Source organism: Camellia sinensis, chromosome 12 (genome assembly GCF_055761805.1).
Source record: "Camellia sinensis isolate YWXY chromosome 12, ASM5576180v1, whole genome shotgun sequence".
Taxonomy (NCBI): Eukaryota; Viridiplantae; Streptophyta; class Magnoliopsida; order Ericales; family Theaceae; genus Camellia; species Camellia sinensis.
The window spans coordinates 84,383,627-84,397,249 of NC_138972.1; the positions used below are offsets into that span (position 1 = coordinate 84,383,627).

Sequence of the window (13,623 nt, forward strand, 5' to 3'; positions counted from 1 at the left end):
TGTATATTCTTATACATTTTTTATAAGAGGGATTGAGACTATTATTGTCTACCTATTTAACCAAAAAAAAATGATACTCTAAAAAATTTATACAAAATTTATTACAAAAATAATGCAGTGGTGTAATAATTTCTTTGTTTTAAGGTAAAATAGGTGGAGAATTCAATCATATAATTTTATATAGGTATATTTTGGAAATATGGTTAAAAGTTAATATTTTGATTCTTTTTAAAAAAACGTGTAAAAAATATATGAGATAATATGATCAAAAATGAATTAAAAATTGACTTTTAACTATTAACCCACTTTCTAAAAGAGTCCATAATATTTTTATTTATATTTTACTTTATTTTATTATTTCATTCCAGTTGTAGTGAATGCTGTAGCCTGTTGATCATGGTTAGGTTTGATAAAATATGACATCACAATGCAGTCGCTCACACAAACTCAAACTCAAACTCAAACATCAAACCCTAGTTTGAAAATGTAACAAACACCAAAACATAGGGTAAAAAACACAATAAATGGAAACATGAGGGGGCATAAATGCAAAAGACCCACAACTTTTCATATTTATTTTTAGAGCTTCCCTCCACATCTATCCGAACTAAAAATTCCCTCCTTCCCTCCCTCGTGTTCTGCTCTCAATTTCACTTTCTCTCTCTACATTTCTCAGATCCCCCTCACAATCTCTATCTCTCTCTTCAAATCCATTACTCTTTTTGATGTCCGGTGCTCAGGCTTCCAAAAGCCCTGCGGCGGCGGCGGCGGCGGTGGTGCCGATGAAGCGGCACCTTCTGTTCTCGTCGATGAAGCCGCCGTTCGTTCCTCACGAGGATTACCATCGGTTCTCGTCCTCCTCGAGGGAGACTCACAGAGTCGATGCCGATCAGGTTGCTGAAGCTATTGTTGTGAAATCTCCGGTGAGTTTCAATCTGTTCATTGATTGCTGGTTTGTGATTTTATGGTTTTGTTGATTGTTGTTTTGAGGATAATTAATTATGCGATTGGTTTGAAAATGATTGTGATGATAGTGATTAGTCTTTGAATGCCTTTTTAAAATTGCGTAGCTGTGATGTTGTGTATTCAAGTTTGTGGCATTGGATTGAATGTTGATTATGGAGTTCTCATATCTTGTCCCTTTTATCATATGGAACTGACTATAATTGGCTCTCTTGACTTCATTATAGTTTTTAATTTACTGTTCTTCCTTGTAGTTTCTTGCTGGATTTGTGTGGTTGGTTGTGGTATCTGATAAGCACTAGTATTGGTTATGCCAGAATCGCATGGTTGTTGCCGCTGAGTAGTCAGTAACTTGTTTGTTGTGTAGGATATGCTTCAGATTTAGGGTTTAATTTACATTCACGGTATTGAAGTAAATGGTTCTACTGGAAAGGAAAAAAATTTCACTCATTTTGTTTGATAGTAAATTAACCCATGTGCTTTATTTAGCGAAGATGGATTGGATTCTTTGCTAATTGGTTTCTGAGGAGGGGATTGCAGAAATTTGTTTCTACAATGTTTGTAGTATCTTCTGAAGCAGGTTTACTGTTTTGGATTGCGGTGTTTTGCTACAATCTAAATCTTGGAAATAATTCTTCAGTGATTTTGGTGACGAGGAGTTAAAATTGTGGGCCTGTGACTGTTCTTAAGCTACTTGGTTTGTCCTCTGAAGTAATGCCATGTACAGTTTCTTCTCTAGTTTATATGGACGAAGAATCTTATCTTATCTGTCACTTGGTGTTTTCTTTATTTGTTTGGCCCACTTTGCTAGTAGAACTTGGTTCACATATGTGAGATTAGTGAGTTTAGATTTAGGCTGACATGAAAGAATCTACCAATTTGTTGATTAGAGCTAAGCTGGGAGTAGGGGCGTGAGGAGTCAGATTGGTGCTGCTATAGGAGTTCGTCTGTTGTTAGTTTCATTGGTTATGGTGGTGACAGAGTACCTCTTCAAGGGAATATATGAAGCTTTGAACCCACAAACTTTCTCATAGAACAGATGTTAACATATCGTATTCGAAGGCTGGATACACTTTTCAAGAATTTAATTGAAAATGCAGATATTTAATAAGATCGAATATGTTGTAAATTCGCTGTGAAGAGATGGGAAATAAAGTTATCAGCTCGCTGAGTAATTATGACCTTTTGAATTGCCTGATCAAAGAGTGAATAGGGGAATGCCAAAGAAGTTTCAACAATTCGAAAGTTTGAGAGGGTTCTTTTTTACTAAAGAATCAGTATTAAAAATCATTCCATTCGAAATTCCTTATTTAAATAATTGGCACTCTGCAACCCCTATATTAGCCCACATAGTTGAGTATGAAGGGTGATTTTGGGGTGGTTGACTGAATTCAAGGGCAATATTTACCGCTGGATGATATGAGAGGGCAGGCTGTCAAGCTTGCCAATGTCATGTTTGTGTTTTACGCAACAATTTCTGCAAATGATTCTAGGGTCAGGCAAAAGATGTTAGGCCTGTATCCAGTGAACCTCAGCGAACACATTTCCTTGGCAGGACAAGCACTGGGTAATAGTTTCTATGTTTGGTTCGCAGATTTAACAGGGGAAAGGATACATTACACGAAGTAAATCATTGATTATTTTTTATTTATTTAATCGACAAACATTTAGTTCTAGATGTCATTTTCTCGTCTCTTCTTGCTAATCATTCATGATTTTTTAGAAATTTAAGGACATGTTTTCTGTCATTTTAGCTTTTTGTTGTTTTAAAAAAAAAGGAAAAAAAGAAAAGAAACTGATATGGAAAACTTGTTTCAAAAACTGTTCTCTTGAAAGTTTTTTAAAAGCACCCTTATTTAGGAAATATTTTTTAATTGTTTTCTGAATTTTCATAATTTTTTTTCAACTCAAAAACGAATATAATTTGTGTGTTTTTGAACTTTTTATTGTTTTGCTTATGAAAAATGAAAAACAAAAACAAAAATTTTTGAAAACGAAACCATACAAGCCTTGATTTTTGTTTATTTCTGTGAAGGAGATAATAGGAGGGAGTCTTTTGTCCCTTTCCTTTGCATTCCTTTCCAGTTCCCCCAGCACTAGAACCAAATAGAGCCTTAGAAAATTGCTGGATAATGATGTTGAAGCTTCAATGTGTAGAATTTTTTTAGACTTCTTGGTAAACTATACTGAAACAATGACAGTGAATTTTATCTTAATTTTTTTTTTCCCGTGTTGCAAGTACAAGCCATGGTATTTGATATGTAAATTGTTTACTATATTACTGGTTTTTCCGTTTCAAAAAGAACATTCATCTCTGCATCTTGGTGTGATAACTGATGACGTCTCATCTTACTGCCAGTTGTGTTTGTAATATCTGTAATATCCATCTACCAATTTATTCACACAATTTGGAGTGAGATCTTACAGTTTCTTCATGGCGTTGATTGTCATCTCCACCTTAAGTTTGGGTTACAACAAGCATAAAACCTTTCATCAACTTTGCATCTGTCTACTGTTATGATTAACTTTCATGGACTGGATCCCTTGTCACCATGTAATTCTATTTAGTGTTGGGCTTCAATATGTTGGTGATACTGATTCTTCGAATTAATGTCTCTCAGCAATTGAAGCGGAAGAGTGCAACAGACCATAATGAAGTTGTGTCGAGTGACTGGACTAGCAGCCCTGGATGCACTAATATAGCTAACAGCCCCCTGCGGACACCTGTATCTGGAAAAGGAGGAAGGGTATATGGCCGGTCAAAAGCCTCAAAAAGCAACAGATCTGGGCCTCAGACCCCTCTGTCAAATTCTGGTGAGATAAGATGTCCAAAATCTTCTAATGCCAGTCATTGAACACTGACTTTTGTTAACAATACTTGGACATGAACTTAAATGAAATCATAGTCCTCAACCTAAATGGTTTTGTGCCTGGGACGTTCTTTCTACCTACCAAAAGCAATTGAACTGAAACAAATGTGTAACAAGGTTGCTACTGTGCAGGTTGTCCCTCTCCTCTTACTCCTGCTGGTAACTGCCGTTATGATAGCTCCCTAGGTAATTGCATACCCAGTGCATTTAAGATTATTTCTCCATATATGACTTCAAACTTTCATGTCAAGTTTCAAGTTTAGTAGAGATATGAGTGGTAGAATTTACCATGCCTTTTTCAGGGCTTTTGACGAAAAAGTTCATCAATCTGATTAAGCATGCAGAAGATGGTATTCTAGATTTAAACAATGCTGCTGACACCTTGGAGGTGAATCTCATTGCTAGATGTATGATTTATTCATTTTGTACAGCTCTCATTAAATGTTATACTGGTGCAGGTGCAAAAGAGGCGAATTTATGACATCACCAATGTCCTTGAAGGAATTGGTCTTATTGAGAAGAAGCTCAAGAACAGAATTCGTTGGAAGTAAACAGTTTTTTCATGTTTAAGGATATTACAGTATTTTGCTTTTACTTAGCATTTTATTTGGGATTATAAGCATTTGGAACTCATATGAGAATTTCCAATGATTGATTAGAGGACTTGATGCTTTAAGACCAGGGGAGGTTGATGATGATATTACCATGTTACAGGTATGCAGAATCAATATTTAATTTTCTCATGCAAATGCTTCATATAGTTCAAATCTCTTTTCATATGATTTGTGATGAATTTTCCAGTTTCTTTATGTTGATTGGTTAATGCCCACACTTTCTGTTTAGATATCTTGTTATCATCTTGTGAATTTTTTTCCCCTGCAGGCAGAAGTTGAAAAGCTTTCTATGGAAGAGCGCAGAGTAGATGATCGCATAAGGTTATATGATTTATTAAATTGCTAGAGCAATGAATGGGATTATCTTTAAACCATTGGATTTTGCTGATTCTTCTAGATTGTTGCAGAGAAATGCAGGAGAGATTGAGGGATTTGAGTGAAGATGAAAACAATCAAAAGTGATTTTTTGCTTCTCACCCTTGACTCAGTTTTTATTTATTTTATTTTTTATTTTATTTTTTATAAAATAAATGAGTTGGACTATTTGTTCAGTCAATAAACATTTGTTCATCTTCCAACTAATTCAGGTGGCTTTTTGTGACTGAAGAGGATATCAAGGGCCTACCTTGCTTTCAGGTCAGTTTTGTCAAGCAATGCGATCATCTCACTTTTGGCATGGCATCCTTTATAATGCTCTAATCTCATCAGTACTTGAACCTTTTTTATGTCTTAACTCTTGCAGAATGAAACTCTAATAGCAATCAAAGCTCCTCATGGGACCACTCTTGAAGTTCCAGATCCAGATGAGGTTAGCAAGAGGAACCCTTGTGTGATGATCTAACTTCCATGTTTCTGACGCATAAAAGAAATTGCTCTTTTGTATCAGGCTGTTGACTATCCACAGAGGAGATATAGAATAATCCTTCGAAGCACAATGGGTCCCATTGATGTCTACCTTGTAAGGTAACAGCCTTCTTTCTGGTACAATATTCACACAAGTATATATACGATCTCCATTCCCTCTAGAGCCTAAGTTCCTTGTTTCTTTGTTCATGTTCTTTCTCCAAAATTTTATTTTAGCCAATTTGAGGAGAAGTTTGAGGAGATGAATGGTGGTGAGGCATCCATGAACTTTCCCATTGCTTCGAGTTCAGGCTCCAATGAAAATCCAGCAACAGAGACGACCACAGGAAGCATTGGTGTAGAGATTGAACCACGGGCACAAGACGGTCATGGATTGAGCTCTGATCTGAATGTTTCACAGGATTATGCTGGGGGCATCATGAAAATTGTCCCCTCTGACATCGATGTAAGTTGTTAAAAACTACTCCACCTACTACACCTACCACCACCTACTACCACCTACTACACACCTACCACTACCACCTACTCCACTACATCTCCTATATAAGGAGCCCCTCACCATTTGTAATATACAACATATATCAATCAATAATACAATCAATATCTATACAATTCTCTATTTCTCTTTATACATTAAATTTTCTACATGGTATCAGAGCAATAAGATTTAGGCCCGTATTTTGTTTTCTCACCGGCGGGCAGCCGGCCGGCAACCTTGCCTTCGCTGCCCGCTGGAATTTTCTACACTCTCCTTCGTTTGAAAGTTGAGAGTGCCTCAACTCTAGTGGGTCGTATTGCATGTTCCATGCTCCCACTCACACCATACTTGGTTTTGAGATCAGCATGCATGTCACAAGCCCCAGAACCTTCTCATTACCGCCACCGGAGTTTTGAAAATCTCCGTTGTTTTGGCCTCTCCGCCTCTCCGGAAAACCAGCTCCACCGCAAGTGCTCCAAACCACCTGCGGAACTCCGGCATACACCTCCCCGGAAGTCCTCCGCTGCCGCGGCTTCGACGGCGCAAAGGCCGACGCCTGGTCTTGCGGTGTCATCCTCTTCCTCTTGCAGCAACACTCACACATTGGAGAGCCATAGCTTTCTCTTTCTCTCTCTCTTCTCTTGATCAAGAAATTTAGGGAGAGAGACAAAATTAGGGTTTCGTTTCAGAAACCATAATGAATGTCATGCGTCGCCTCAAGAGCATCGCTTCCGGCTGCTCCTCTGTTTCCGATCCTGTTGGGGATTCTAGCATAAAGAGGGTGAAGGTTGACCAAGAAGTAGATCGGAAGGTTACTGTTGAATCACAATCCTTCGAGAGATGTGCCGCTGAAGTACAGCAAAATAAGGCTTCCACATCTAAGGAAACTGCTGCAAGCTCATCCCATGCATCTTCTATTGGTAGAGCTGAAAAATCTGGTTACAATGAACTTCCCAAAGAGATGCATGAAATGAAAATCAGAGACGAGAACCATGATGATAAAGATATGGAAGGCACTTTTGTCAATGGAAATGGACCAGAAACAGGTCAGATAATTTCCACTACAGTGAGTGGTCGAAATGGACAACCGAAACAGACACAAGGGACATCGAGCACGGTGGTGTGCATGAGGGGAGGCTGGCTCTCTCTTGGCACATCTACTCTCTCTCTCAATTTCTTTTACTCTGTCCTGGCATCAAACCAATCACTCTCGGCATCAACCTCTCTCTCTATCTCTCACAGAGCATTGCAGAAGTTGGAACTTGCAAACACACACACTGCCACCTCACTCTCTCTCTCTCGGGTTAGGGAGGGAGAGGGCCATACACACACCCATTTTAAGAGACATCCATCCACACCACACCACAGACTCATTATTACGCATTCCACTATCCCTTTTATTTATTTTATTTTATCTTTCTTCTTTCATTAAAAAAAAAAAAATACCATTTTCAGATTCATCCGCATCCACACAAATCAAGGGCTCTAAGATCGGGACATCCATATGCTAAACTCATTACCCCCACATCACTCAACTTTCTTTTCTTTTAATATATATATATGTTTATTCTTGCTTTCACCAACACCAACCCCACTCAACTTTCTTTTCTTTTAATATATATATATATATGTTTATATATTACCTAAAGCTCCCACCATGTCCACTTTTGCCCAGTCAATCTTCACTTTTTGCACCTCACCCACGTTGCTCCACTTTCTTTATTTTATTTTATTTTATTTATTTATTTATTATTATTATTATTTTTTTTTCATTATACACAAAAAAAAAAAAAAAAACAACAACAACAACAAAAAAAAAACAAAACAAAGCAGCAGAAGAACTGCACACCAAACTCCTTTTATTCATGTCGGGGCTCACCCCGATCACCATTTTCCACCACAAAACACAAAAAAAAAAAAAAAAAAAAAAAAAATCAAATACACAAACAACCACACCCACCGGCGGGATTTTTCTATCCCTTCTCTACTCTGCCGCCGGTCTCTTCTTTTTGCCTCCGTCCTGGGCAGTCCTTGACGGTGCTGCCTCCGTGTTTCCCACTCCACTAGGCACGATCACTACTCCCTGCTCCTCCACTGCAGCATATGGCGGACCTCCAAATCGGAACATCACGGTGGCCTTCCGTTTCAGCTCCTTATTTTCCGCCTTTAGCACACTTATCTCTGCTCGCGCATCCTTATACATGCGTTGGAGCAGAGCCAGTTGGGCGTTTAGCTGCTGCACCTCATTTGTTCTACTTTGCAGCCGGTGCGACAAGTTTGTGACCGCCGTCATGGTCTCCACACATGACTTCAAAGTATACTGATTGGCCTCAATATCAGTTTGCACCGCCATTTTTTGCTCCACAGACCGCATCGGAAAGTTCAACGGAGCAAAATCAAAGGTGTTTGGTTGCGGTTCACTGGCCACCGCACCAGTTATCTCTCTTGTTGACTCGTTGAGGTCGGGAAAGAGAGTGAGCAGACCACGGGACGAAGATGCCATATTCTGGGTAGCTGAACGGGAAGACGAGGCCATTTTCTGGGCAACAGAGTGTTCCAGCATTTTCTGGGCAACAGAGTGTTCCAGAATCTCTTTCTCAGAAACGGAAGAGGTTTTTCAAAGGATTTTCGCAGGTTTTTTGTCTCAGCCTCTGCCTTCGCCTCAGCTTCCGTCTTGGTTAAATAGCCAAGGCAGACACGCGCATCGCGCGCCACTTGACGCCAGACGACAAAACGGGCGCGCAAGCCAATGTGGTGACGTGCCTCGCTATCATGTCCGGCACATCTTTTTATGACTTGGGCTCGCCTTTTGATGACACATCTTTTTATGACTTGGGCACGCCTTTTGATGGCACGCCTTTTTATGGATTGGGCACGCCTTTTGATGGCACGCCTTTTGATAGATTGGGCACACCTTTTGAGGGTGCGACTTTTTATGGGTCCGACAAGACTCTGTAAACTGTCCCGACATTGATTCCGGTTAGCTCCTTTATGGGTCCGACAAGACTCTGTAAACTGTCCTGACATTGATTCCGGTTAGCCCCTTCATGGGTCTGACAAGGCTCTGTAAACTGTCCCGACATTGATTCCGGTTAGCTCCTTCATGGGTCCGACAAGACTCTGTAAACTGTCCCGACATTGATTTCGGTTAATTTCTACAAGGGTCCAACAAGACTCCGTAAACTGTTACAACAACTGTCACAACATTGTCTGCTACAACGGTCCGACATGACCCCATAAACTGTCTTCTACATCGGTCCAACACGAGCCAGTGTCTTCTACATCGGTTTGCCATAACCATACAGTCTTCTACAACGGTCTGACACGACCATACAGTGTCTCCTATCCATTTTTTTATTTTTCAGATTATTTTCTTGTTTTGTTACTCTCTCCAAACTCAAGTTGGTTAGTTCCTATCCCCCTTGAGTTTGCGGGGGGCTGTTAAAAACTACTCCACCTACTACACCTACCACCACCTACTACCACCTACTACACACCTACCACTACCACCTACTACCACCTACTCCACTACATCTCCTATATAAGGAGCCCCTCACCATTTGTAATATACAACATATATCAATCAATAATACAATCAATATCTATACAATTCTCTATTTCTCTTTATATATTAAATTTTCTACATAAGTTTTGTTATTCTGACTTATTCATTTGAGTTGATAGTTAGATACTGTGATGTGAGTATGTTCACCAAATGTTTTTAGTACTCAGATTTTTGGATGTGTAAATCGCATTTATATATTTATCACTAACTTAAACCTGCAAACCTTCATTAATTTCTTAAAACTTGGGCTTGGATTCCGCTGCATGATACACAACTGTGTCATTATAGTGATGTGAAGTTTGGCCGAAGGACAAGTCTAGTTAGAATTTTAGCATTTCGATGTTTTTTGAAAAAATTTCATCACATTGTGACTGGATGTAATTTTTCAATTTTTTTTGGGGTTATGGTGCAAGTTTATTCTTGTACCTACCAAAAAAAAAAAGATGTGAGATTACCCAAAATCACCTCACCATCCTAGTTTCCTTGCTAGTTCTTTCCTGTCGGACCTTTTTTATGTGGTGCCAACATCTATGGGTGCATTCAACGTTCAAAAAGTATTGTCTAAGATGTAAACGACCTGTTCAAAATTTCCTCAACCTCTTGATTACATTTGCTCCCTTAGGGCATGTTTGATTAGTAGGATTATAACGTAGGGTTGAGATTGTTAGTCCATAGACTCACAATCCCATATTTGATTACAAATTTTATTGAGTAAATTGAATGTACGGCGGATATTCAATCCAATGAAATTGGTGAACTTTTAATATTGAGAGAGGTTGTGGATCAAAATTTCAAGTATAAAAGGAAAAAAACAAAATGAATACATAATAAAGGATTATCTCACTAATTTAATTGGATAACTAATCCTACACTAATTCATGAGAATATTAATCCTTTCAATATTAATTCTGACAATCAAACAAGGCCTTTATTTCAAAAGTAAAAGTTTCAGCAGAATTTTCTCGTCAAATATGTATTTTATGACTGAACATGCTAACGTCTTTCACTGGTTTCGTTTCCTGTCTGAACATTCTAACCTCTTGTACTTATTATAGAATGATGCAGATTACTGGCTCCTATCAGATGCAGACGTTAGCATTACTGACATGTGGAAGACAGATGGTATCCTCTTGTAATTTTTTATTTTTTGAAATTATGTTTTGGCTATATTTTTCTATTAGTTTGAATGCTCAATTCCTTGACTTGAGAAACAGCTGTTGTTGAATGGGATGGAGTCGATATACTTCACGAGGAGTTTGGAATGGCTGATACTGGTACTCCACGGCCACAGACTCCACCGTCTGGTGTTGCTGATGCTGATGTTAACATCACACAAAGGTGATCTGGGATTTTGCAATATGTTAACTTGAGCAACAAATGGCTATCTCATTATAACTTGTCATTGCCATCAATTTCTATTGTGTTGCTAACTCAATGCTAGAGTTGGGTTTGGATTATGGCAATGGGGTTGCCTAAGAAATATACACGAGAAGTTTTTTGAGGAAAATGAGGGCATTGCAAGGTAGAGGTAACTGCTATACTGTACATTTGGTGCCTGTTTGATTTGGCCGGATTATCAGTGGTATTGGGATTACAAATCTGTGGGACTCACTTTCCACCATTTTGGTTGCAATTTTATTGCCCGGATTTGGTAACCATTGGACACAATCCCACAAAAATGTAGGATATTTAGTACGAGTTGGGTTGCAGCATTTGAGATGATAAAGTAAATGATGTTTTGGAATTGTTTTGATTATTTTTTAGATAATGGTCACTCTTTATACACATGTTTTTAGATTTTTGTGTGTTTTTTAATTAAAAAATATATTTTAAATTTTTTCAATGAAGATGAGAACACCCTTATTTTTACTCCAAAATAATTTGGCTGGATAACCAATCCTATGGTATTATTAACCCTCACCATTAATATGCCTCGATATGCTTACACCCAAGGTTTGGCTATGAATATTTTTTTTTTTTTTTTTATAATTTTTTTTTAATTATCATTTCGTGTCCAAATTCATGAAATGAATGTTTAGGATGAATGAGTATTGAGGTGGATGTTTATTATGAACGCATATTGCCACGTGTTTACACATGATAGGTTGCATTGATTGTATCTTGGATGGAAAAAATTGCTAAAGGTCAATTTTTCCTAATCTCTGAACATCTTATTCCTATAGATTTTCAGTTTTCATTGCATGGATTTCAACGCTGATTGGTGGTCCGAAAAATTATGGCTCGAATGGTTTGAAACACCCAAAATGACGTCGTTTTGGGTGTAAAACGATTTCGTTTTGACACATTCGAGTCATTCGAGGTACAAAAATTCGGGCTACCAAATATTTTTCTTTTCATATCTATATATATCTACAGTATATATGGTTCATATATGATTGAAAAAAATGATCCTAAGTTAAGTTGGGTTTGAGTTTTCTTTTTGTAAAATTCCCATAATAATTGATTTTAGTTGTGTCACTGAGTTTATTACGAAAGTTGGCACTGGAAGTTGCTAGTTGTAGCTCAATTAGTGTCTTTGTGAGGTTGTATTTGGATTATGAATTTGTGTAGGAGTTTAAAAAGAAAAAAGAAAATGTGAGGAGAATGTGAATATAAAATAAAATTTGTTTCTATTTTTCTTTTTCTCTCCAAATTTATATTTAAATTTATAATTTAGGCATGAGAAAATTAGTGAAACATCTCTCTTCAATTTTGTGTAGTAGGAGGTCTAAAATATATATTTTTTATTAATTAAGATCTCTTAATATTTTTACAGATAAAATTTGACTCAGAAAATTTTTATCTAATTTAGAGGAATTTCACTTGACTTAGAAAAATTTTGGTCCTGATTGAGAGAAATTTTGAAATTTCTCTATAAAATCAGAGAAATTTCTTTGAGTCAAAGTGAAATTTTCTCTGTAGAACTATTGAGAACCTTAATTAATATGAAAATATTATGTTATTTATCTTATAAAATTATAATATTATGGATTTTAAAAAAAATTCCCCTTAAACAAAGCGCAAAACTTTTTGAAGGGTGATATATAGGAAGCTACAAAGGAAAGTTGCTTTGATGCAAATTGTAAATTGCTTTATGGTATTGGTGGATGATTGTATGGTTTGAAAATTTTGGTTTTAATGATATTGTTTGACATGAAAATATACTTTCCTTCGTCTGGTATTATTTTCAAAAGGTTTGTTTGTTTATTTCTTTTAAGGTATTGTTTCTCTCAAATTATCATTTCAATTTGAGAGAGCATTTGGATTTAATAGGTTCATTTTGTTGGATTTATTTTTCTAGTGTGACCCAATAGCCTACATGTTTTAATTTATTTGGACTCCACAAATAGATAAAGCCAATATTTGAGATCAAGTTCAGTAAATATAATTTTAATATAATCACTCTTCTAAGATAAGAAGGAAACCTTGATGGATTAGGAATTCTTCTGATAGAGTTTATCTGGCCCTCTTCTCTCCTCTATATAAGGATGGGTGACTCCCCTTTCATATCATGAGTATTTTTCCATCACTTTAAGTTTTATAGTCATCCTAATTAAGAGAGACAGAGAGAAGAAGGTGAGCCAAAATTAATGGTTCAATTCTAAAGGGGTATTTTCTCAACTTCTCAAATTCAATGGCTGACAAAGGTATATTCGTTTTATTCTTGAGTTGTATTGAATTCAAGATCCTATAAAGTTTAATTTCGCATTATTATTATGGTTACATGTATTATTAAATCTTACACATTTTTGAACTAATTTCATGGTTTGAACCATTCATTTTTTTAGATTTGTTGAGTAGAATATTCATGCAAAAAAATCAAGATGAATGGATATCAATAGTTATAAGTTTGAATCATATTTGTTTTTAAAAAATAGACGACAAATAAAATTTTAAAAATTACTATTCATTTTTTATAATTCAAATTTGATTTAAATATATAGCTATCGATATCCGATTATCTTTATTTTTTGTATAAATTTTTTACTTAACAAATCTTAAAATATGAACGGTATGGATCATCAAAATGAAACATGTGGTGGGTTTTATAGGCTTCTCAAGTTTATGTTCAAATTCTTCTTTTTTTATTTTATTTTTTTTATTTATAAATATATAAACAATAAAAATCCTGGAAATAACTTTACATATCATTTTGTGCATAAATAATTTTTGAAAATTCAAAAAATAGTAGTGTTTTCTTAAAAAAAGGTGATTTTTGGAAATAATTTGCACGAAAGTTTTAGTAACAATTTTTGGTTTTCGTTTTTG

The 13,623-nt window shown here is 36.4% G+C and overlaps 1 protein-coding gene across 1 annotated transcript; it reads left to right on the forward strand.

Annotated features, from left to right (window-relative positions):
* Nucleotides 1-438: 438 nt before the first annotated feature.
* E2F3 (E2F transcription factor 3) lies at nucleotides 439-11,231 on the forward strand. Its single transcript, XM_028219176.2, has 14 exons — nucleotides 439-923; nucleotides 3,585-3,777; nucleotides 3,966-4,019; nucleotides 4,136-4,221; nucleotides 4,292-4,380; nucleotides 4,493-4,547; nucleotides 4,716-4,768; nucleotides 4,855-4,905; nucleotides 5,035-5,083; nucleotides 5,190-5,255; nucleotides 5,334-5,410; nucleotides 5,528-5,756; nucleotides 10,410-10,476; nucleotides 10,569-11,231. Exons 1-14 carry the CDS (start codon nucleotides 726-728, stop codon nucleotides 10,694-10,696), a joined length of 1,395 nt encoding a protein of 464 aa, XP_028074977.2. The 5' UTR covers nucleotides 439-725; the 3' UTR covers nucleotides 10,697-11,231.
* Nucleotides 11,232-13,623: the final 2,392 nt, after the last annotated feature.

Coding starts and splice junctions, on each gene's coding strand:
- E2F3 (XM_028219176.2), top strand. CDS start 726: ATGTCCGGTGCTCAGGCTTCCAAAAGCCCTGCGGCGGCGGCGGCGGCG. Junction 4,222..4,291: donor ATGCTGCTGACACCTTGGAG/GTGAATCTCATT, acceptor ATACTGGTGCAG/GTGCAAAAGAGGCGAATTTA. Junction 10,477..10,568: donor TGACATGTGGAAGACAGATG/GTATCCTCTTGT, acceptor CTTGAGAAACAG/CTGTTGTTGAATGGGATGGA.